The 26027-nt window shown below is 42.1% G+C and overlaps 1 protein-coding gene across 2 annotated transcripts in view; it reads right to left on the reverse strand.

The window, feature by feature from the left end:
• Positions 1-3484: 3484 nt before the first annotated feature.
• The window catches only part of LOC122010325 (GDSL esterase/lipase CPRD49-like), a 28803-nt gene continuing 6260 nt past the window's right edge, over positions 3485-26027 (reverse strand). Inside the window, exons 3-6 of one of the 2 annotated variants that reach the window (XM_042566820.1) lie at positions 4368-4508; positions 4217-4293; positions 3966-4118; positions 3485-3767 (exon numbers count right to left, since the gene is read on the reverse strand). In XM_042566820.1, the coding sequence (XP_042422754.1) occupies positions 3554-3767; positions 3966-4118; positions 4217-4293; positions 4368-4508 (585 nt within the window). In that variant the 3' untranslated portion in view covers positions 3485-3553. The remainder of the gene's footprint in view (positions 3768-3965; positions 4119-4216; positions 4294-4367; positions 4509-26027) is intronic. The other variant, XM_042566825.1, reaches the window with a different exon arrangement.

Genomic DNA, 26027 nt, shown 5'->3' on the forward strand with positions numbered 1-26027 from the left:
CTATGCTCCTAAGCTCCTGCACACTTAGACACAAGGTTAGAAACACACAGGATCTAACTTAACTTATTGATCACACCAAAACGACCTTGGGGTTCCAACAGTCTACTAGTTTAATTTTTGTCAGGCAGTTGATGGATAATAACTGTGATGTAAATTTCTCTCGCCATGGTTGTCTTATGTAGGATCAGAGGTCAGGCAAGGTGATCGTGAGGGGCCTAAAGTGGGTAGATTATTTCTATTATAATTTACTATTCCTAAGATTTTGTCTTTGGCTTCTATTATTATTGAAAATAAGGCCGCCGTTGGATATAAACGATTAGGCCATCCAAATAATGTGATATTGTCTCATTTGATGAAACATAGTTTTCTTGCCAACAAAAATTAGTGTTCCTCTAATAGTTTTTCTCTTGATTGCTCTGTTTGTAAACTAGGAAAGAGTAAACTGTTACCTTTTCCTACTTGTGTTAATACATGTTTTGAGATTATACGAAGTGATGTTTAGGGGTGTTACTTCTATCATTTCACACACGCAGTATAAATATTTCGGGATATTCATTGATGACTATAGTCATTTCACATGGATATATTTTTTTGTGTTCCAAAGATGAAGTGCTAACTATTTTCAGAATTTTTATGACTTATATTGAGACTCAATTTTCCACCTCCATTAAAGTTTTACGGTCTAATAATGGTGGTGAGTATATGCAACATGATGTTCAAACTTTCCTATAACATAAAGGCATTATATCTCAACGATCATGTCCTTGTGACCCTTAATAGAATGGGGTGACTAAACGGAAGAACCATCACTTGCTAGATATGGTTCTCACTTTACTCTTAGAGACATCAGACATCAGTTCCGCCTAGATTTTGGGTGGAAGCTTTGTCGACTGCAGTTTATCTGAATAATCGGTTACTTTCTCAACAATTAAATTTTGATTTTCCTTACTTTCATCTTTTTGTCATACAACCTAATTATCTTATGCTTCACACTTTTATATGCGTTTACTTTGTTTACTTACCTCCACATGGACAGGCTCGACGAGCCTTCGAGCTAGTATTAAATGGGCTCAAGATCGGCTCGAATATTAAACGAGCCGGCTCGAATATTAAACGAGCCGGCTCGAACCAGTATTATCTTGAGTTGAGCTTTGACCGAGCCGCTCGTGAGCGGCTTGACTCATTTACACCCCTAGTTTTGTTTATTAGTGACGACAACCCCCATCATTGCAAATCCTTCCTGACCCTGATACGATGCCCACTTCAGTGGCTCCTCGAAGATCTAATCATATCAGTCATCCTCCTGATTGATATGGTTTTTCTACTCTTTTAGCTGATATTACAGTTCCTACCTCTTATTCTCAGGTCATTAAACATGTATGTTGGGATAAAGCTATGTACGAGGAACTGAAAGCTATGCAAGAGAACCATACTTGGGATATTGTTCCCTGTCCCACTAGTATCAAACTCATTGGTTGTAAATGGATATATTCTATTAAGCTGAGATCTGATGGCTCACTTGACCACTACAAAGCAAGGTTGATGACACTCGGAAATCGACAAGAGTATGAAGTTGATTATGAGGAGACATTTGCACTAGTAGTAAAAATGACAACTGTGCGGCTTGTTCTAGTTATTACTGCATATAAGGGCTGGTCATTACGACAGATGGATGTTAAGAATGTCTTTTTTACATGAGAATCTTAAAGAAGCAATTTATATGACTCCACCACCAGGATTATTTTCTACACTCTCTTTGATGTTCGTAAACTAAAAAAGTCACTCTATGATTTAAAATAGGCTCCGCATGCTTGGTTTGATAAGTTTCAATACACACTTATTCGCTTCTCTTTTGTCCAGAGTCAATATGATTCCTCTTTGTTTCTTTGCAAGACTACTAAAAGAATTGTTTTACTGCTAGTATATGTTGATGATATAATTATTACAGGGACTAATTCTGATTTGATTTCTTAGCTTCAACAACGCCTTCAAAGCTCTTTTCATATGAAGGACATGAGTCCTTAATGCTATTTTTTAGGCCTTGAAGTGAACTCTACAACGGCTAGTATTTCTTAAATCAGCATAAATACATTTAGGAGATAATTACATTGACAGGTCTTCGTGGTCGATCTGTTGATACTCCCTTAGAAGTGAATGTTAAATATTGTCGTGATGAGGGTGATTTTCTTCCTGATCCCTCCTTATATAGACGTTTAGTGGGGAACTTGAATTATATAACTATTACTTGGCCTGACATCTCTTTTGTTATCCAACAAGTTAGTCAATTTATGTAGGCCCCTCGGCACCTTCACTTGGCTTCTGCTCGTCGCATTGTTCGCTATTTGCAAGGCACTTCTACTAGAGATCTTTTCTTTCCTATGGATTCTCCCATTCACTTGGTTGCATATAGTGATGCAAACTGCGCTGGTTGTTCTGATACTCGACATTCCATTATTGGCTGGTGCATGTAGGGGTGCAAATGAGCCGAGCCGCTCGCGAGTAGCTCGGTCAAAGCTCGACTTGAGCTCGAGCCAGCTCATTTAATATTCGAGCCGAGCTCGAGCCCATTTAATACTGACTCAATGGCTCGTCGAGCCTATTCAAGCCAAGCTAATTCAGTATTTTAATATTTAAAATAATTTATACTTTAAAATTAAATAATAAGTTAAGGAGGTGTTTGTAGACTGTGGTTAGTGTATTTCATTAGATAAGAAGAGTTTGAAAGTTCGAATCCTAGCCTACGTAGCTTGTTTTTTTTCGTAAATTCATTGTTTCGAGCCGAGTTCGAGAGCTCGAGCCCATAATTAAATGGTCGAGCTCGAGCTCAGATTCAAAAACTCGCTCGAGCTCGAGCCGAGCCTCTTTAGTTTTCTCGAGCTTGAGCTGACCCAAGCTCAAGCTTGACGTGACTCATTTACATCCCTAGGTGCATGTTCATTGGCAACTCTCTTATTTCTTAAAAAAGCAAGAAGCAAGATTAGGTGTCGAAATCCTCCACTGAGTCCGAATATCGTGCTATCTCCTCTGCATGTTTTGAGATTATTTAGCTTCGAGCTACCTCAAATAGAACGTACTCCACTTCATGCAAATAATTTGAGGGGGGTATGCTGATATATTTACTAAGACTTTCTCACGATAGCGATATCATTTTCTAATTACCAAATTGATATTTTATGATCACCCAACATTAATTTGAGGGGAGTATCAATGACAAAGATTATGACTTAGGTTTTAAGATCTAATTTATCATAATTTATATATTAACAGTATATATTCTTTGCTAATATACTTACCTATTAACAGTATATATTTTACCTAAAATAGATTAATAATAATTAATATATATTGTTACCTAAAGTAGATTAACAATAATTAATATAATTACTGTAAATATTTTCTTACCTAAAATAAGTTATACAACCATTCTTATTTAAAGAAAAGATCATTAAAAAAAAAAAAAAAAAAAAGACATTCAACCATTTTATCAAATCTTATCATTTCTAGCTGAGCAGTGAGTGCTAAATAGCTTAATAGATGAGTCATAGGCATTTTTTTAATCCCACTCGATTTCTCTGTGAGTAGTCAAGTTGGAAATGTTGATTGTGGACACTCCATTAGAAGCAACAAGGTCAAAAGGTGAATCCTCTGAGAACTCGGTTGGCATGGATTTCCAGTACAAGGAAGGCTTCCAATCTGCTTCTTTTAAAATCTTAATTATCTCAGCTACAAGTATCTTGCTTCCTTCAGAAGATAAGTGAATACCGTCACTGCAATAAACTCTAGTCAGTAGAACTATTAAGCAAAAGAACATTACAAGTTGACCCAATTCAAGACATAAATAACAAGTATCCACATTAACTCAATTATGTAGGTAAGAAGATTAACTAGCATACTGTTTTTTAACCTAAATGAGCAGTTAGATCTCAAGTAATCACTGAACTAACAGCATGATGGATTAGACTTACGTAAGAAAACAAGCAGTTTGCCAGTCATCCTGCTTTTGTATTGCATTGAACATATCAACAAATTTTATGTCCATCTCCTTGCACAATTTTACACAAGCTTCAGAATATTGCCAGCACAATTCATTTGTCCGAACTATCTTACTTATGTAAGGACTGGAAATGATAATAAAATGGTCAAAGCTACATAAAGATGAACAAACAACCTAACTAGCAGATAACAAACAAATAGCTCCAAATGCCCAATCATTTACCTTTGTGCACAGCGGATCATTTCCTCATTGACGGGTGGATTTGAAAGGAAGATAACGCGTGTTTTTCCAGATAAGCTCTGAAAATAAAATCAATGTGTTATGATGCAAGAACATGGTAACGAAATTCCAACTAAGCCTTGAAAACTGCCACCTTGAGATGAGTTCCTATCTTTCTCATGTTCTCAATATACTCGGGTAGAGGCACATGAGGACCTAGTCCAGATGAGTGAGAACCCATTGAGTCGTTGCCACCAAAATAAACTATCACTAAAGAAGGTTGCACAGCTGCGTCCTAAAATTAGCAAAAGTATATTAGTTTGTGGTGTTGTCAAAATTGTACCAACAACAAAAATAACAGAAGAAATTTTAGCAAAATTGCAAAACAAATGAAAAAAAAAAAAACCAATAATGGAATACAAGGGAACAGGCAACGGGAAGAAAAAAAAGTAAAAAAAACGGAGTCTTAGAGCTGTATAACAATGCACATATAAAGGATCATCCAGAGCTGTTTGATGCTGACAGATAAAGAAGAGAAGTTTTTTACAGAGCCAAAGACATCACATGTTGACACGCAAGCAAGAGCAACTAAGTTGTTTGTATCATTCTTGAACTATGAAAGGTGTTGATTTTGTTTCTGAAAGGTCAAAAGTAATCAAAGTTTTGGCAAAGCCAAGGAAATTAAAATATTGTAGAGTCACTCAAATATTATTTAGCGTGATCCTGACCCTAAGAAAACGTCAGAATGTTTTTAGCTCTGTGATTCTTGGCTAATCTATGAGATTGGAATTCTTCTAGCTACCAAATCTGTCAGACTGCTAACAGAACAGATTCAGATGCTAGAGATCAGTCGTGGCGATCTCCCACCAAAGCCAAACAGAGCAAAATATTGACAACCAATCGTTTGTGAAGTAGAATGAATGCGAAAGAATAATTTATCTTTGCATAATTAGCTTAAAGATCTTGTTGAAGAATAAACAATATTAACTAAAAGTTGCACAAACATTTAAGGAAGGTGAATCAAATATAAAGTGCTTCCATGATTCCATTAGCTGATGATGGAATCCTAGGCTATATGTGGAATATTTTCATAGTAGGCCTTGAAAGTAGCAGCATTCAGTGATCGTAAATGCTGACACATACACCATGAGAGTGTATTGGTTTGAACGTTAATATATCTCACATCTTCAAATAGCATACCATGTATCCATTATATTAACACCTCCTTTCTATTAGCACACACTCACATCCATTTTAACATTAATATTGATTATTTTTAGTCCCACTATCTATTTATTCATCTTTATTCTTTATATCCAATTTTTTTTTTAATTTTTTATATAAAATCTACTAACGACATTCAAAGAATTGAATGCTGTTAATATGTGGGTGTTATAGCACCCACCCACATTGATTTGTAACACTATTTGGGTGTCATAACACCCATGTATTAACACCAATATGGATGCTTTCAGCAACTTAGATAAAATCAATCCATCAAAACAACATAATTTCCAATGGTACAACCCTTTTGTTTAAAAAATTGTTACCTTGAGAAGTGAATTCACTATATAGAATCAATTGCAGTAATCTGAATTGTGTGAAAACTGTTTTTGGTGAAATTGGAAAAGGCCTAGTAACATAGGCACTTAGATGGTTTCTGAGGCAATTGCATGTTCATGTGACAACGTATATGGCAGCATACATCAAGGATAAAGCATATATGACAGCATATATCAAGCCTTAATTAATAGCCATAAATATAATATAGTTGTAACTTCCTTAATTGTAAATATATTGTAATTAATAGTTGATATAGTGATAAAGAGAGGCCCACCAAAGATGGGTCAAAGCAAGGAAGAACAGCTGACGTGGAGGTCAAAGTCAACAGGCAAAGAGATATGATCCAAAGATTAGGCGAAGTCGACCGAACGAGGCAATAATGCTGGACGGTCGGCATGTCTGGTCCGAGCGGACGGGCAATGCCGAACGGACAGCATGTCTAAACGGCCATCCTCTGAAAACCTGCGACGGAGGTTTAGAGACAACAGTAAATCCCCAGGGTCACCGTCCCGACCGATCGGACGTCATGGCCGGTCAGATGAAAGGTAGCCCTCCAAAAACAAGACAACCGAATGAAGGAAGATAGCTCTGTTCAGTGTGACCGAGCTGGGATATCCTAGTCATGCGGCCTCCGGACGACCTACAATGGGACCCACCTACAAATCTCGTCGTACCCTTTTGGAGGCTTGTGCCACTGACAACAGCGCATGTCTAGCAGGCAGATCGTACTTTAGAAGTTTTCAGTCTGTCACATCAGGGATTTGTGCGCTCGCTTAAGGAAAGGTGTCAGAAGCACTTTTGACTTGTTTTTTCCTAGGACGTTTTGGAAAACGTGCACACGCTTTAAGATGCGTGCACAGAATAGTATAAAAGGGGGTTCCCATCCACAGGCAGAGGTATGCGTTACTTTACTATTCAACACACTTTGTGCTACTGTTTGCTATTATTCTCTACTGTGTCGATGACTGACTTGAGCATCGGAGGGTCAACGCCAGGAACCCCCTCCCAGCCCGGCACTAACGCTCACTGTCTTGTAGGATCGCATAGAGTCTTCGTCTAGTCAACCGTAGAACCACATCCCCAGCCAACCATCTCCACTTTCGGACAGGATTATATTTGGTGTCATCTATGGGAAGTTACATGTAGCCGAAACGTGAAGATGGAGGACGCTGAACGACTCACCACTGTGATGCTAACTCAAGAAGATTTGGAGATGCTGACAAGTGTCCGAGCTGCAAAGATGGTGTGACAACAACAAGAGACGACAACCGACTGTCAAGCGCCAAACGACCTCGTCGTGTGGGTGATAGGTCAATGCACTGACTAGAGAACTCGAGTGGAAGAACTCGTCGGCCGCAAGCCGAACAACAGCCCGACTGGCGCCTTCTGGGAAGCACCAAACACAGTGATCCCATATCACCAGGAGTTATTCCGCACGCCTTCGGAAGAGCAAGGCCGGGCGGAAGGACACAAGGATCCTCTTTAGAGAACACACCCATCTAGGATAGGCGGAAAGGCAAGGCATGCCGACTCGACAACTCTCCCGAGAGGATTAACAAGCAATTCTCCCAAGAAATTCTCGACGATCAGTTGCCACCTTATTACAAGCCTTTGATGATTAGAGAGTACATGGGAGCAACGACCCCAAAGACCATCTGATTAAATTTGACAACATGGCCACACTCCACCAGTACACTGACAGAGTCAAGTGTCGGGTATTCCTCACCACACTCTCCGGATTGACGCAGAGGTAGTTCAAACGCTTGTCGATCAGATCCATCAATAGCTTCAAAGACTTTCGGACGACTTTTCACCAGCAGCCACCATTACCAGAAGACAAACGTGAACCCGCTCGCAATCAAACAAGGGCCCAAGGAAGCATTGCGGGCCTATATTAAGATATTCAACCAAGTGGCCATGATGTCCCATCGACCACCCCTGAAATCTTGGTAAGTTCCTTTTCCCAAGGATTTATATATGGTGACTTATTTCGCTCACTCATTCAAAAGCCTCCGAGAGACTTCGACCATCTACTCGGGTAGGCTACTAAGTACATCAACATCGAGGAGGCCCAGTTAGCTCGGAAGAACGAAGTAATTCTCGAGCCGACAACTATCCTAGAACGGCAAACAATCCACACCCATCAACTGCTAAAAGGGCCATGAGTGGGCGCCACTCAGCAACATCAGGAGCCCCGAGCCAATGCAATCCCGCATATGGAAGCAGAAAGGCCGAAGTTCACCGAGTCCTGACCGTGGATCCCTCTCTTCTGCTTGTACCATCACTCGACCACTCATAACACCAGAGATTGCTACCATCTCAAACCAAAGACACACACTTCTCCAAGATTCCGCCGCCGATCCCCGTCTCCTGATCGCCACCATCACCGCCGAACGAGAGGATAGCATGAGGAGAGCAGGCCGACGATTGAACAACACTGATAGCAGCCCCAGTGAAGAGATCATGAAAGTCCTGCCTGGGTATCGGTCGAGCGGTCACCCTCATCAGCTCAGGAAGAAGAGAATTGCAGCAACACCGTTCAGGGTGACATCGGTATGATCGCAGGCCGACAGTGATTCCAACTGGACTCGAAAGTCATATGCCCGGCGATTGGAAATATATGTTGTCTGATACAGCAAAGAAAGAGCAAAGGGACCAGAGATCAGTTTTGGTCCTCAGGATTTAGAATAGAAGTCCCTCATGATAACGCCTTGATTATCAAAGTAGTAATTGCTAACTATAATATCCACCGCACTTTTGTAGATACAGGTAGCTTGGTGAATATTATATTCAAGAAAGCATTTAATCAACTACAAATTGATTGGAGCGAGCTGCAACCCATGACAATGCCCTTATAGGGATTCACGAGCAATGAAGTGTCGCCGATTGACCATGCGCGGCTGGCCATATCACTCAGAGAAGAGCCGTTCAAGAGGACGAGGATGACAAATTTCATTATGGTGGACACTCCGTCTGCTTATAATGTCATATTGGGCCAACAGGCGTTGAATGAATTATGAGCGGTCGTCTCCACATTCTGCCAAAAGATCAAGTTTCCTGTGGATAACTTGGTCAGCGTAGTTAAAGACGACCAGCTAGCAGCTCACCGGTGCTACGTAGAAATGGTAAAAACTAAGTCGCGAGCCGCTCGGAAGGCCTAATAGCTGGAGGTAAATGTCATTCTAGAGGAGCCTCCATACGGGTTTATGAAGAAAAAGTAGAAGTTCAAGTGCATCCTAACCGACTGGAGGCCACTACCTTTATCGCGGTTGATCTGAGCGTGGAAAAGAAGGTAGAGATGGTTGCCTGTCTCATGATGTGTTCGCATGGGCAACTCATGAGCTCCCGGGTATCTCACCAGCCATAGTGCAACATGAATTGCACATCCAACCGGACGCCATGCCAGTGAAGCAAAAGAAAAGAGATTTCAGCTCGGAGCAAAATCAGATTATCCGAGGGGAGGTGGAGAAGCTACTGGAGGCTGGGCATATCCGCGAAGTACAGTTCCCGAGCTGGCTAGCCAATATGGTAGTGGTCTCTAAGCTGGGTAACAAATGGCGGGTCTATATCGACTTCCGAGATCTGAACCAAGCCTGCCCGAGGGACTACTACTCATTGCTCCGCATAAGATCAGATGGTGGACTTCACAGCAAGCTGTGAGCTGATCTGCATATTGGATGTGTATTAGGGCTACCTTGAGGTTCCGCTCGCTAAGGAAGATCAAGAAAATGTCAGCTTCATCACGACAGACGGGACCTTCTGCTACAACGTCATGCCGTTTGGGCTGAAGAACGCCGGGGTCACCTATCAAAGATTGATGAACAAGGTGTTTCGAAGGTAGATCGATAGAAATATGGAGGTATACGAGGACGACATATTGATAAAATCCCTCCAAGCTGCTGAACTTTGTGCAAATATAGAGGAGACCTGTTGGACATTAAGGAAGTACAGAGTCGATCTCGATCCTGGCAAGTGCTTGTTTGGAGCAAAGAGCGGACGATTCCTTGGTTACATTGTAACCGAGCGAGCGATCGAAGCGAATCCGAGCAAAGTAAAGGCGCTTCAAGACATGCCCCTTCACTCAATTTGAAGGAAGCTTAGCGACTGACTAGACGGATTACAACCTTGTTAAGATTCATCTCCAAGTCGTCCGATCGGAGCCACCTATTCTTTAAAGTTCTACGTCGAGCTACTAAGTTTCAATGGGGCGCTGAGTGCGACAAAGCGCTGGAGGATCTAAAAAATTATTTAGCTTCTTTACCTGTATGGACAAAGCCCATCACCGTGAGCCACTTGTCGCTCTGGATGTACCTATCGTTCATAGAGCGAGCGGTCGGATCGGCGTTGTTGCGACAGAACGACGCTGAACAATAGCCGGTGTACTTTTTGAGCCACTTATTGAAAGATGTAGAATGCCGTTACACTTGTCTTGAGAAGTTAGCGTATGGGCTGATCCTCACCGCTTGGAGGTTATGCCCTTATTTTCTATTACATCCCATAATTGTGTTAACTAACATCACACTAGGGAGAGTCCTCCTCAACTCAAAAGCGTTCGAGTGGCTAATCAAGTGGACTATGGAGGTAAGCGAATACGATATACAGTACCCAGCCCAACGTGAGGATCAAAGTACAAGTCTTAGCCGATTTTGTGACTAAAGTACAAAACGCTAAGCTAGAGTCAAATTAGAGAATATATGTAGATGGGTCGTCCACCCGGTAAGGCAGCGGAGTAGGAATACTCTTAATATCACCACGAGAAGACAGAATGCAGTTGTTTGTTTGGCTGGACCACCGAACTACAAATAATGAGACGGAATACGAAACTCTCATCGTCGGTCTGCAAGCAGCTCGACATGTGGGAGCCATAAGGGTTCTTATCCACTCAGATTCCTAACTGGCAACTCAGCAGCTTTCAGGTACTTTCGAGATAAATAATGTCAAACTAAAATCATATGCTGAAGCGTTCGAAAAATTAAATACAGGATTCCAAGAGGTAATCGTATAAAAGATTCTCTGAGCGGACAATCAGTATCTAGATGAGCTAGCCAAGTTAACAAGCTCTTTAAGCCATGTGGTGCTAGACAAGCCGATCGAGCAAGTGATGTTGGTAGCTTACATCAACATAACAACTGGAATGAGAGCCTCAAGCGATTAGAGGACACCTTTAGTTGAGTTCCTCCGATCGAGTAGCATGCCAGCCGACCGGGAGAAAGCTTAGTTAATAACAAAGAGAGTCGGATGGTTCACATTAATTGGAGATCACCTATACAAAAGAGCTTTCTCGAGGCCATTGCTCAAGTGTATTGGATTAGAAGACATTCAATACATCTTGCAAGAAGTTCACTAAGGCTCCTGTAGCAGGCTAGTCATTGGCTCGAAAAATCTTACTAGCGGGATATTTCTAGCCTACCTTGCAAGCCGAAGCCACTTGGATAGTAGCAACCTGCCTGTCCTATCAGAGATATCAGAATATATCGCATAGACCTATTGAAGAGCTGAAGGCATCCATTGTTGGCAGAGCCACTTGTCAAGGAAGAGCCCCATAGTGACCAATCAGAGGAAGTTTTTTCTTGTGGATGTAGACTACTTCTCCAAATGGATGTTGGCAGAGCCACTTGTCAAGATAACCGAGCAGATGGTTATCAAGTTCTTGTGGCAAAATATCGTGTGTCGGTTCGGCATCCTTCACAAACTCTTCTTCGACAATGAAAGCTAATTTCAAGGACGAAGGCTTAGAGAGTGGTGTGACGGCTATGATATTCTGCAGGCCTTCACTTCGGTGGCCTATCCCCAGAGCAATGGCCAGACGGAAGTCACCAATAGAGAAATCTTAAGATGAACTTCCAAGTGTACTGTGGGCATATCACACTACTTTTCGGGAAGCCACTGGTATAACTCCATTCCACTTGGTGTATGGAGGAGAAGCGGTGGTGTCGGTCTAAATAGGCGTGGAGTCCGATCAAATGCAGCTCTACGATGAAAAAAATCTCGAGAGGCGTCTTATGGAATTGGATTTGATAGATGAAATCAAAGATAAAGTAGTCATTTGACTAATGGCATACCAATAAAGGATGAAGCAGAACTACTAATGGAGGGTGATTCCCAGATCATTCCAGATCGACAACTTAGCCTGGAAAAGAGTCAAGTTGGTCGACGCTGTTACCAAGCTAGAGGCCCCATAAGGTGAACCGTATAAAGTAATTTAGGAGCTCAACTCGAGATCTTATCATTTATAAGATGAAAATGGGAGGAATCTGGAACGACCTTGGAGCACGAACCATCTACAGTCTTATCAGGCCGGGTAGTAAGTTCGTGATTGAACTAATGTAAATTGTAAAAATATTCGTTCCATGAATGTAGGAAGATTTGAATGAAAAGTTATAAAGTTTTCTAAACTCTTGAGCCATTCGACCAAGTTATAAATAAGCAAAACCCTCGCGTTAAGTGTCAAAGACTCTCGACCCGTTGGGGCGAGTTATAAGTGAGCTAATCTCTCACGCTTCTAGACTCATAACCGCTATCTTAAGTTATAAGCGAGCAAAGCCCTCGTGTTAAGCGTCAAACACTCTCGACCCGTTTGAGCGAGTTATAAGTGAGCAAGTCCTCACGTCTCTAGACTCTTGAGCCATTCGACCAAGTTATAAGCGAGCAAAGCTCTCACGCTAGGTGTCAAATACTCTCGCGTCGTTCGACTAAGTTATAAGTGAGCTAAGCTCTCACGCATACAGACTCTTGAGTCGTTCGACCAAGTTATAAGTGAGCAAAACCCTCGCGCTAAATGTCAAAGACTCTCGACCCGTTCGGGCGAGTTATAAGTGGGCCAAGCTCTCGCACCTCTGGACTCTTGAGCCGTTCGGCCAAGTTATAACCAAGCAAAGCCCTCCCGCTAAGTGTTAATGACTCTTGCGTCGTTCGACCGAGTTATAAGTGAGCTAAGCTCTCACGCCTCCAGATTCGAGTCGTTCGGCTAAGTTATAAGTGAGCAAAGCTCTCGCGCTAGGTGTCAAAGTCTCTCACACCGCTCGACCGAGTCATAAGTGAGCTAAGCCGTCACATCTCCAAACTCTTGAGCCATTCAGCCAAGTTATAAGCGAGCAAAGCCCTTGCACTAAGGCTGCGTTTGGTAGCCTGTAATCTACCTTGTAATGTAATCCAGATTACATTACAAAGTCGATTATTTTGTTTGGTTTGATTTAAAAGTTGTAATGTAATGTAATCTGGATTACAAAAGGTAGTGAAGATTTGTAATCTGGATTACAAAGCAAATGCTATGTAATCTGATTATATTACGAGGTCATTGTTTCACCAAAGTTTAAATGCCGAATATACCCCTAGTCTGTTGTCGACCATCGCCCGCCACCGGTAGCCAACCTTCATCGTCGGCTGCCGCCGGTCGCGCCGCCGGTCGCCGGCCGCCGCCGGTCATCGGCCTCCGGCTGCCGCCGCCGACCGTTGGTTGCCGATGGCTACCACAAACTCTGGCAGAGGTGTAGCGACCGCCGATAGAGGTCACAGGATATTTTTGTCATTTTATAATAATATGAATTACATTCCTTATAAAAAATAATGGACACCAAACAAAAGAATGTAATCACCTTTGTAATCAAAGATTACATACATTACATTACCAAACATAGTAATGTAATCAAGATTACATTACATTACATTACAAATTTGATTACATTACAAGCTAGATTATATTACACCCAACCAAACGTAGCCTAAATGTCAAAGACTCTTGCATCGTTCGACCGAGTTAAAAGTGAGCTAAGCTCTCACGCCTCCAGACTCTTGAGTCGTTCAGCCAAATTATAAGCGAGCAAAGCTCTCATCCTAAGTATCAAAGACTTTCGTGCCGTTTGACCAAGTTATAAGTGAGCTAAGTTCTCATGCAACTAGACTCTTGAGCTGTTCAGTCAAGTTATAAGTGAGCAAAGCCCTTGTGTTAAGTGTCAAAGATTCTTGCACCATTCGATCAGGTTATAAGCAAGCTCTCATGCCTCCAGACTCTTGAGTTGTTCGACCAAGTATAAGTGAGCAAAACCCTCGCGCCAAGTATCCCAAAATATTGAGTCGTCTGGCCGAGTTCCAAGCAAGCTTAGCTCTCGCGTTTCGTATAACGCTCACGTTAGGTAAGTTCTATGGATGGAACGTAAAGGTCAAAAGGAGCGAGGACTCTTAAATGTCGAACGAATGCACATTGAATTATACTTAGAAAATTTTTAAAAAGCTATTGGGTTGCTACAAAAGGTTGCTGGTAAATAAAGCTAGGCCAGATCGGCAGTTACATCGTCTAGGAGCGAATCTACAATTTTCTCCCTTTGGATGATCTTGTTCGAGACCTAAGTGGAAAGGTAGCCACCCTCCTTTAGCTACTAAAGGGTCCTATCGATGCCACAGTCGACCAATCGGAAGGACCGATCAGTCAGCAGCTAATTGAAGCCCTCAGAACGAAGATACTCAACCCTGAAGGCTTTTAACCGAGCAAGCTCATCTTCTTGGAACTTGGTGAGTTAGGCCTTGGACGCCTCCAGCTCAGCGTCCTTTCCAACAATTGTTTGTTGGTGTTCTTCGATTTGGGCCTCGCCGACCATCTGTTTGACCATTTGACTGACTTGCTCCGAAGCTAAAGCTACCTCAACCTCCTCAAGTTTCTTGGCCAAGACCCGGGTTTATTTATTCTTAATATCTAAGTCGTCGATAACCCGGAGCTTCCCGACGTTCATAGAGTTGAGCTTGGCCTCGAAGGTATGAGCTTGCTTGGTCAGCCGGTCGAGCTGGAGGGCCTGATCGTGATTTTTATCCTTCTCAACCGTTAGCACCCACTCGGACCCTAGCAACTGTTCAGAGGTCTTCTCCAGGTCTTCTTTTAGCTGAGTCACCTCAGCAATGAGCCTATCAACTAGGGCCTATGAGGCGCCCGACTCCTCGGTCAAAGCTTGCAGCTGTTGTTTTCATGTTCGAGGAAGGCCAGTCTTTAGCACATGGCCAAGCTTTCCACCCAGAACTGCAAGTAAAAGAAGTCAGTTATGGCCGACATAGAAAAATGAATAAGAAATGCCAAATAAGCTTGCCCCAGCCAGCAAGCTCCCCGGGCAGAATAGCCGCCGCCCGGGCCCCTAGCATCTGCCCAGGTCTGGGCTAAGGGACCTTGTATCCTGATCTGATGCTCTGGGGAGCGCGGCTCGGCATCGTCTGGATGACACCAGCGTCGGTTGGTAACTTGATGATGGACATAATATGCCTATGGCCGCTTGGATCCAACGGCTTTGAAGTAGGTTTTCCCTTGGGCTTGGATATAGGGGAGGAACGGATAATTGAAGTAGGCCGCTGGATCGGCCGACAACAGTGACAAGTAAGAAACTGGCTACACTATCGTCATCCCAGTTGGTAGCTCGAACAAGGAGGGAGTCCGATCGGACGATGACAGGGTCAGTAAGCTAGTCGTTCTCTCTAGGACGGCGGATGAAGAGCTCTCGTCTCACATGGATGGAGGCCTAGGAGCTGACGCAGCTGGAGAAGGTTGTGGATTAGAGGCCTCCGAACAAGAGGAAGCCTCCGATCGGAACCTCTTCCTTCGTTAGGCTGAATCAAGGGCACGTCGAAGGTAGTCGACTCAGAAGGGACTGCCACTGGGACCATGGAGGGTCGGGCAAGTGGTGTTGGTACCCTAGGTTATTTTGATATGATCAAACAAGTTAGGTTAGGTCCTATTATGTTTAATCCTGTGTCTAAGTGTGCAGGAACTTAGGAGCACAGGATATCGAGCAAAAGACGCAGCTAGCAAGAAGGACCGCACGGGAGAGAGCCGACGGGCTCGGTGCGTCTGAGGGACGAGGTGCTGCGGAAGAGTACGCGGGTGGACGAGAAGGAGGCGCGCGGCATTTTCGAGGGACGAGAAGCCAGGAGCGGAAGCTTGCTTGAGAAGGTCGAAAGTTAGGTTCGGGTGAGCCCTATTCCGGATGGTCGAGATCACTCAAGCAAGAGGAATTGGAGCGGAAGACCCGGACTGAGGCGAGCGAAAGGCTAGGATTGGAAAAAGTCAACTTCGTTGACTTTCTTGGTCCAGGCGCCCGGAATCCTTCCGGGTGCCCTGGAACAGGATTTTATCCGGATCGCGTTTGACTGTGATCCGTTGCGAAGGGGATAAAGTTTTATCCTCCTCCAAGCGCCTGGAACCCTTCCAGACGCCCCGAGCAGGGCTATATAAGCAACCCTGCTCCCAAAGCTAAAAAAGAACAAGAAATTGTGAAACAACACTTGTACACATCCATAGTTCTATTTTAGCTTTCTATTTCTTTGCTTCCATTGTTGTAAAGAGGTTTTTTCGCCTAAAGGAGAATTTTAGTGCACTTTAACTTCCTTGGATTAACAACCTCCCCGGTTGTAACCAAGTAAATCTGTGAGCCTCATCTTTTTAGTTTATCTCTTATTTTGTTTATGCAAGTGTTTAGTTTAATTTAATTATAAGTCCGATAAAGGTTTATTTTGCTTGATTTGTGCAGGGGCTATTCACCCCTCTCTAGCTGGCCGTCGAGGTCCCAACAAGTGGTATCAGAGCTAGGAGGCTTCAAGAGGAACCGCCGAATGAAGCACACCAGATGACCGGACCGAGAATCTGCCCACCAAAGTTCGAGGGGGAGTTCGCGAGCTGGAAAAAGAAAATGGAGGTATACTTTAAACCCAACTTTGAAGTACTTTAAATAATGAAATTCAGTTTTGTAGCACTCGAAGGTAGGGAAGAATACTAGTGGACGAAGAAGGAGCAGGCCGAATTCGTGGCAAATGGCAAAGCAGGTTCCATCTGCTGAGCGTCCTACCGCCACAAGAAGTCAACCAAATCGGCACCTACGACTCAGCAAATGAGCTTTGGGAGAAGTTCCTTAAACTACACGAAGGGACATCCGAAGCTAAGCTCGCGAGACGGGATCTGCTAAGGAATCAGTTAAGCAACATAAGACTGGAAGCAGAAGAAACTGTTGCATATCTTCACTCGAGAATGAAGGAACTAATCACCGGACTCACGAATCTCGGAGAAAAGGTAAGCAACTGAGATTCGCTAAGGTACGCGTTTAATGCATTTCCTAGATCTACTAAGTGGACATCATTAGTAGATGCTTACTATATTTCTAAAAATTTAGAATCTGTCACCTTAGAAGAAATATTTTCAACATTTGAAATCCATGAAACGAGATGTGCAGATTCGAAGAAGAAACCAAAGCACAATATTGCCCTTAAGGCTAAGATGGACGAACAAGATTCAGAATCCTCTCTGGACGACGGCGAAACGACAGTGATGGTAAGGCGATTTAAAAAATTAGTTAAATCTAGAAAAACAAACCATCTACATGATAGAAAGAAAAGAATAATTAGATGCTACCACTGTAATAAAGAAGGGCATGTTAAAGATAACTGCCCTAAATTGAAGAACAAGGACAAGGGTAAGAATAAAAAGCCCGTCCAAATGAACAAGCACAAAAATCTGAAGGCGACATAGGATGAAATGTCGTCTGAATCAGAGATTGAGGCTTTCTCCGGACTTGCGTTAATGACAAGTCATCAGGACGATGAAAATGAAGCAAGCTCGTCTGAAATGAGCATCGATGAAGGGGGAGCGACATTGGAAGAAAGCAGCAGTTCAGGGGAGCTACGGATAACGAGATCGACAAGGTAAGTCAGGTATGATCTCTTCCTATTGATAAGTTATTTAAATTTGTTAAGTTATTATCTAAAGATGGTTGCGAATTAGAAAAAGAAAATAAAGAATTAAAGTTAATTCTAGTCAAATCCTGCTTATTAGAAGATTTTGAAAAATTAAAATTAGAAAATGATAAATTGAAGACAACAAGTAGAAAACTTGAAAAACATACATATTTAACTGTTCAAACTCAAAATTTTAAAAGACTAAGTTGGTATCTTAAATTTCAGAGTCAAATTAGAAAAATTCCCAATTTTATGTGCCCCCAAAATTTCTAATTAATCCTGTAGGAAGGAACCTATATTGGGTTCTAAAATCTTATATAAGTTAAAATCATAATTAGAAATAACGCTTTCAACGAGAAAATTAAATGTTTGATTTCCTTAAGAGGCTTTATCTAGACAGTGGTTGTTGCTCCAATAACCAAGAAGGCCTAGTGCCTCACTATAGCCTGGAAGCCAATTAATGAAATAAAATGTTTAATTGACTAATTGACTAAAACAATGTAATTAAATAATGCTTTAAATAGTTACTCAAATATTTTTCAGTGTTTTTTACTTAGATTTTTTTTTGTGCAAAACTTAAAGTTTATAAAATTATTGTAAATTTTTCTAAGTGATATCAGAATAATTTATAAAAATTTTTAAAGTTTTCAAAAACTTGAAAATTTTTTCAAAATTGTTTGAAAATCAAAGTTTTATTTTAAAAAATTACCCTTAGATTTTTTTTGGTACCCCATCTTTTTATGTGATCAAAGGGGGAGAAATGAAGATTAAGTCTAGGGGGAGGTAGTTTAAACTGTTTTAAATTTTTGCACTTTAAATTACAAATTTATTTCTTTTATTTTATGTTAGTTTACCCTAACTTAGCTTGGGTTGCTCACATCAAAAAGAGGAAAATTGTTGGTACCTTAAGGTTGTTTTGATGTGATCAAACAAGTTAGGTTAGGTCCTATTATGTTTAATCCGGTGTCTAATTGTGCAGGAACTTAGGAGCACAGGATGTTGAGCAAAAGACGCAGCTAGCGAGAAGGACTGTACGAGAGAGAGCCGACGGGTTCGGTGCGTTTGAGGGACGAGGTGCTGCGGAAGAGTACACAGGCGGACGAGGAGGGGCGCGGCAATTCCGAGGGACGAGAAGCCAAGAGCGGAAGCTTGCTTGAGAAGGTCGGAAGTTGGGTTTGAGTGAGCTCTATTCCGGATGGCCGAGATCACCAAAGCAAGAGGAACTGAAGCGGAAGACCCGGACTGAGGCGAGCAAAACCGGAGCAGAAGGCCTCGACTAGAAAAAGTCAACTTGGTTGACTTTCCTAGTCCGGGCGCTTGAAACAAGATTTTATCTGGATCGCGTTTGATCGCGATCCGTTGCGAAGAGGATAAAGTTTTATCCCCCTCCAGTGCCTAGAACCCTTCCAGGCACCCCGAGCAGGGCTGTATAAGCATCCCTGCTCCTAAAGCTAAAAAAGAACAAGAAATTGTGAAACAACACTTGTACACATCCACGGTTCTATTTTAGCTTTCTATTTCTTTGCTTCCATTACTGTAAAGAGGCTTCTCCGCCTGAAGAGAATTTTAGTGCGCTTTAACTTCCTTGGATTAACAACCTCCCCGGTTGTAACCAAGTAAATCTGTGAGCCTCGTCTTTTTAGTTTATCTCTTATTTTGTTTATGCAAGTGTTTAGTTTAATTAAGTTATAAGTTCAAGGAAGGTTTGTTTTGCTTGATTTGTGCATGGGCTTGAAGGTAGGACGACTCCCAATGAAATTTTCCTAGCACGGGGATTTCGGTAGCTCCATCTGCTAGTCGGTCGGGAACGCAGGCTGATCGAGAAGGCACACAAAGAAGTATTGATCCTTTCAACCCTTATTAGAGGAGGACATCTTTTTGAATAGGGCAGCGCCTACTTGGGCCTGGAAGAGGAAAGTGCTCAGCTTGGACAATTTCGGATAATAAAAATAATGAAAAATGCAAGGTAAAAGAGGAATTCCGTATAGGCAGAATAGGATAACAACCCCTCATAGTAACCTAAATAAGTTGGTTACTAACTGTTGCAAGGAAATATGAAAGTATCTATAAACTTATGAGAAAAAAGGATGAACAAGGAATTGTAGGCCGGCATAGAATTGGTCTTTGAAAAAGGGAAGGAAGTTGTCCAGAGGAGTATAGTGACGAGCATAAGCAGAAGGGATGGCGATTCTGTAATCATCAGGAATGTGGTAGGTCATCTTCATTTGGTCGACCTCGTTACCATTGAAATCAGACTCGATGGAGGTATACCACGGCCTGGGGGCAGCCTAGGGGGAGAGAGTGCCATGGAACGAAAGATAGAAATCGAGGATCGAAAGGGAAGAAAGAGAAAGAGCTTACTACTGAAGAAGGATTGCCAACGACGAGCAAGGAACAGAGAGCAAGAATACAAACGAGAAGAAAGCAAAGGCAATATAGTGAGCAGAGAAAGAGACGACGGGTTTAAAATCCCTGGGAACGACTGCCTTGAGCCGTCCGATCAAGGGTTTAAGAAAACGAGGCTTAATCTTGGCCACTGAATTCGAAAAGGCAGCCGTCGCATTGAATCCAAATAATCTGTCACATCACATATACGACGGTAGGTAAAGGCGACATGTGGCATTCGATTATAGGTGACATTAATGAGGAGTGGAAGGGTATGATTAGAAGTCATGGTCGATGTGCTTTATATTAATGGCCACGAATTTGAACCGTTTCCAAGACATTACGGTGACGTCAACAACAATTAAAAGACACTAAGTGAGGGTAGTCTCTCAGAGAAGTGATCAGAAAGAAATTAAAAAACGGTTAAGTGTTGATCGTGTTAGATCCGAGCGGCATCAACCTCGGAGTATGAGAAGCCGATCGGGGAAAGTGATTAGAAAGAATCTAAAAATACAGCTAAGGGTTGTTAGCGATGGATCCGAACGACATTAACCTCGGAATATATTTAACCGAGCGGCGGCTCTAAACCCTAGCACGCTCGGTCAGGGAGAAGTCAGCTTCTTGACAAAAAGCACGAACAGTGAATGTCATAGTCGAGCGGCGGCTTTAAACCCTGGTACGTCCAGTCGGGAAGGAGCCCGCTTCTTGAAAAGCAGAAAGGATTATGATTGTCATAGCCGAGCGCGACTCTAAACCCTGGTACGTCTGGTCGGGAAGAAGCCTGCTTCTTGAAAAGCAGAAAGGATTATGATTGTCATAACTGAGCGGCGATTCTAAACCCTAGGACACCCGATCGGGAAGAAGAGTTCCAGAACATACTGATTGTACAGTCAGTCGGACTTGCATCCATCTTCGACTAGACTCAAGGGGAAGGCTTGTGATACGGTGATGAAGAGGGGCCATTAAAGATGGGTCAAAGTAGAGAAGAGCGGCTGACGTGGAAGTCAAAGTCAAAACAGGCAAAGAGACATGGTCCAAAGATTAGGCGAAGTCGACCGAACGGGGCAACAATGCCGAACGAACGACATATATGAATGGCCATCCTCTGAAAACCTGCGACAGAGGTTTAGAGACAATAGTAAATCCCCCAACCACCGTCCCAACAGACTATCATGGCCGGTCAAATGAAAGGCAATCCTCCGACAATGGGACAATCTGTTGGTCCCAGTAGTGGTCGGCTAAAGGGGGGAGAATAGCCCTACAATCAAAAATGAACCTTCCTCATTCTTTAGAGCATAATTAAATCAAACACTTGCATAAACAAAGTAAATAAACTAAAAGGAAGAGACACAACGAATTACTTGGTTACAACCGGGGAGATTATTAATCCAAGAAAGATAAAAGCTAAGAAAACTCTCCTTCAGGCGAAGAAGCCTCTTACAGTAGTTGGCGCACTCAATTACAACTCAGAACTCAAGATGGATCAATCACAAGTGTTGTGTTATATTTTCTAGGTCCAGGGGTTATTTTATAGCCCTTGAAAAATCTTATCTTGAGCTGGAAGGCGCCTTCCATAGGGCTGGAAGGCGCCTCCAGCAAGGTACCAGTTGATAAGAGTTAATCAGCTGCCAACAGCAAAATCTGACTGGTTTAAGGCGCCTTCTATAAGGCTGGAAGGTGCCTTCGTACTGTTCATCGAAGGTGCCTTCCATCCATGGAAGGCGCCTTCCACAATGAGGCGCAGAGGCGCCTCGAAGGCGCCTTCAATTCCCTTTGAAGGTGCCTCTGGCAATGTTTCCAACCTCTTTTCTCTCTTTTGCTGCTTCAATCGCCTGGGTGATTTCGGCCAACCGGAATAGGGATCACTTGAACCCTTTTTCTGGCTTTCTCCTCGAGTAGACTTTCGCTCCGGCTTCTGGTCCCTCAGACCGCCGTGCGCATCCTTCTCGTCCGCTTGTGTACTCTTTCGCAGCACCTCGTCCTTCAGACGCACCGAGTCGTCGACTCTCTCCCGTGACGTCGTTCTCGCTAGCTGCGTCTTCCGCTCGACTTCCTGTGCTCCTAAGATCCTGCACACTTAGACACAGGGTTAAACACCAACAAGACCTAACCTGACTTGGTTGATCACATCAAAACTACCATGGGGTACTAACAATCTCCCCCCTTTTTTATGTGATCAAACCCAAGTTAAGTTAGGGTAATTAAAAAAAATTCTAATTTTTGCAAGTAAAAAAATTTGCAAGTAAGAAAATTTTTCTAAGTAAAATTTGCTAGAAAAATTTTACAAAAAAAAATTTTACTAAAAATTTTTAACTTTTTTTTTTTCAAGAGAAAAAAAATTTGCAAGTACCCTCTAGACTTAACTTGTTCTTTCCTACTCCCCATTTTAATCAGATTTAAAAATGGGGTTCATTTAAAAGTCTAATAGTAAAAATAATAAAACCAGTGAAAAAATTTTTTCTAACTGTTTTAAAAAGATAAAAATTAATTTAAAAAATATTTAATTAATTTTTAACAGGAAATTAATGTATTTTTATAACTTCTAAATGCTTAACAGTTAGTCAATTAAATACTTATTCCAATAATTGGCTTCCAGACTGTAGCGAGGGACTAGACATTCTTGGATATTGGAACAACCACCACTTTCTAGACAAAACCTCTTAAAGAAATTTAATATTTAATTTACTTTGAAAGCCATAATTTAAAAACATTCAATCCAAATATAATTTTGGAACCCAATATAGGTTCCTTCCTACTAGTCAATTAAAAATTTCTTAGGTATATATTTCTGTGAAATTTTTCTAATCTGGCTCTTATGGTATTTAAGGTACCAATTCAATCCACTATATTTTCTAATATATTGAATATTTGAGCATGCACTATTTTTCAAATTTTCTATTTCATTTTCATTTTTTTATTTTATCATAGTCTTCTAATCGACAAGATTTAGCTAGAGTTGACTTTAATTCTTTAACTTCCTTTTCTAATTTACAATAATTCTTTGTTAATAATTTAACAAATTAAAATAATTTATCAGGAGGAAGAGATCGTAGTTAACTTACCTTGTCGATCCCGTGATCCGAAGCTCCCCTGAAGTACTGCTTTATTCCGATATCGCTCCCCCTTCATCGATGCTTTCGATGCTCATTTCAAACGAGCTTGCTTCGTCTCCTTCTTCTTGGTGACTTGCCACTAGCGCAAGTACGGCGATAGTTTCAATTTTTTATTTGGACGACGTTTCGTCCCATGTCGCCTTCATATTCTTGTACTTGTTTGCTTGGGTCGGCTTCTTGTTCTTGTTCTTGCTCTTGTTCTTGTCTTTTAATTTAGGACAGTTATCTTTCACATATCCTTCTTCATTGCAGTGTTAGCATCTTATCCTTCTTTTTCTACCCTGCACTTGGTTAAATCTTTTAGTTTTAAATAACTTTTTAAATTTACTTACCATAAGTGTTGTTTCATTATCATCGAGAGAAGATTCTGAATCTTGTTCGTCCGCCTTTGCCTTTAAGGCAATGTTATGCTCCTTTGGACTTGTACATCTCGTTCATAGACTTCAAAAGTTGAAAATAATTCTTCTAAAATCGTTGAATCTAGATCCTTAGATATATAATAAGCATCTACTAATGATGCTCATTCAGTCTTTCTAGGGAATGCGTTAAGAGCGTACCTTAGCGAATCTCGGTTACTTACTTTTTCTCCGAGATTCGTGAGTCCAGTGATGAGCTCCTTGATCCTTGAGTGAAGGTGTGCAACAGTTTCGCCTTCTTCCAGTTTGATGTTGCTGATCTAGTTTCTGAGCATATCTCGTCTCGCGAGTTTCGCCTCCGAGGTTCCTTCGTGTAGTTCTAGGAATTTCTCCCAGAGCTCCTTCGCAGACTCGTAGGCTCCGATCCGGTTGACTTCTTGTGGCGGTAAGATGCTTAGCAGATGGAACTTTGCTTTGCCGTTTGCCACGAAATCAGTCTGCTCCTTTTTGGTCCAGTGGTATTTTTCTTTGCCTTCGGGTGCTATAAAACCAAATCTCATTATTAAAAGCAAATCGAAATTAGTTTTGAAAAATACCTCCATCTTCTTCCTCCAGTTGGCGAAATTCCTCTCGAACTCCGATGGGTATGCTTGATCCGGTCATCTCGTGTGCTTCGTTCGGCAGTTAGTCCTCCTGAAGCGAACTTGGCTCTGATACCACTTGTTGGTCCGGTAGAGGTCGGCTAAAGGGGGGAGAATAGCCCTAAAATCAAAAACGAACCTTCCTCGTTCTTTATAGCATAATTAAATTGAACACTTGTATAAACAAAGTAAATAAACTAAAAGAAAGAGACACAATGAATTACTTGGTTACAACCGGGGAGATTATTAATCCAAGAAAGATAAAAGCTTAGTAAACTCTCCTTCAGACGGAGAAGCCTCTTACAGACACACTCAATTACAACTCAGAACTTAAGATGGATCAATCACAAGTGTTGTGTTATATTTCCTAGGTCCAGAGATCATTTTATAGTCCTTGAAAAATCTTATCTTGGGCTGGAAGGCGCCTCTAGCAAGGCGCCAATGGATAAGAGTTTATTCGCTGCCAACGACAAAATTTGCCTAGTTCAAGGCGCCTTCCATAAGGCTGGAAGGCGCCATCATACTATTCATCGAAGGCGCCTTCCATCCATAGAAGGCGCCTTCCACAGTGAGACGCGGAGGTGCCTTCAATTCCCTTTAAAGGCGCCTTCAGCAGTGTTTCCAACCTCTTTTCGCTTTTCTGCTGCTCCGATCGCCTGGGTGAGTTCGACCAACTGGAATAGGGCTCACCCGAACCTTTTTTCCGGCCTTCTTCTCGAGCAGGCTTCCACTCCGGCTTCTCGTCCCTCGGACTGCTGTGCACGTCCTTCTCGTCCGTCGATGTACTCTTTCGTAGCAACTCGTCTCTCAGACGCACCGAGCCCATCGACTCTCTCCCGTGCCATCCTTCTCACTAACAGCGTCTTCCGCTCGACTTCCTGTGCTCATAAGCTCTTGTACACTTAAACACAGGGTTAAACACCAACAGGACCTAACCTAACTTGGTTTATCATATCAAAACTACCACGGGGTATCAATACAATCGAGCGAAGGAAGATAGCTTTGTTCAGTATGATCGCACTGGGATATCCTGGCCGAGCGGCCTCCGCTCAGCCTATATGGGACCCACCTACATATCTTGTCATACCCTTTTGGAGGCTTGTGCCACTGACAACAGAGCATGTTCAGTAGGCAAATCATACTTTATAAGCTTTCAGCTTGTCACATCAAAGATTTGTATACTCACTTAACGAAAGGTATCAGGTACACTATTTAACTTGTATTTTCCTAGGATGCTTAGAAAAACATGCATACGCTTTGAGATGTATGCACAAACACTACAGTGACACTATAAAAGGGGGTTTTCATCCCCATGGGTGGAGGTATGCGTTACTTTGCTATTCAACACGCTTTGTGCTACTGTTCGTTGCTATTCTCTACTGTGCCGAGGACTGACTTGAGCGTCGAAAGGCCAACGCCGGGAATCCCCTCCCGACCCGGCACTAATGCTCCTTATCTTGCAGGACCGCATGGAGTCTTTGTCTAGTCAACTGTAAAGCCACATCCCCAGCTAACCATCTTCTCCGCTTTCGAACAGGATCAATAGATAACTATACCTTCCTGTTTAGACAGATTACAAGAAATCAAGTCTGGATTTATGGCTAAAAATCAATCACTAACATTTTCTATATAATGAGAAGAACTCTCATGGTAAGAGTATTCAATCCAATTAACATGGTATCGAGCCATAATTCAGAATTTGAGAGTGTCTTCTTAAGAAGTTTAGATCTTGGTTTTGGGAGTATTTCCAGAATTCCTAGTGGTGTTATTTCAGTTCAAGCTTTTGGACTCTTGGCCTATTGATTTTCAACACTTCTTGTTGCATTTTGTGAGTAATGAATATTATGTTAACTACCAACTCAGATATTTTTGGTGTGTGTTTCACATGTAAGAACTATTCTACGTAGGAATTTCTGTTTTGTTTGTTTATCATGGGAAAAGAATTATGAGTTCACATTGATGGTAGTGATCTAGCACCTACCGATCTTTCTAAATTGGCTCAGTGGGGAGTCAAGGGCGCTAGAGTCACGACATGGATTCTAGGATTAGTTTA

The sequence above is a fragment of the Zingiber officinale genome, chromosome 1A, assembly GCF_018446385.1.
Source record: "Zingiber officinale cultivar Zhangliang chromosome 1A, Zo_v1.1, whole genome shotgun sequence".
NCBI classification, from domain to species: Eukaryota; Viridiplantae; Streptophyta; class Magnoliopsida; order Zingiberales; family Zingiberaceae; genus Zingiber; species Zingiber officinale.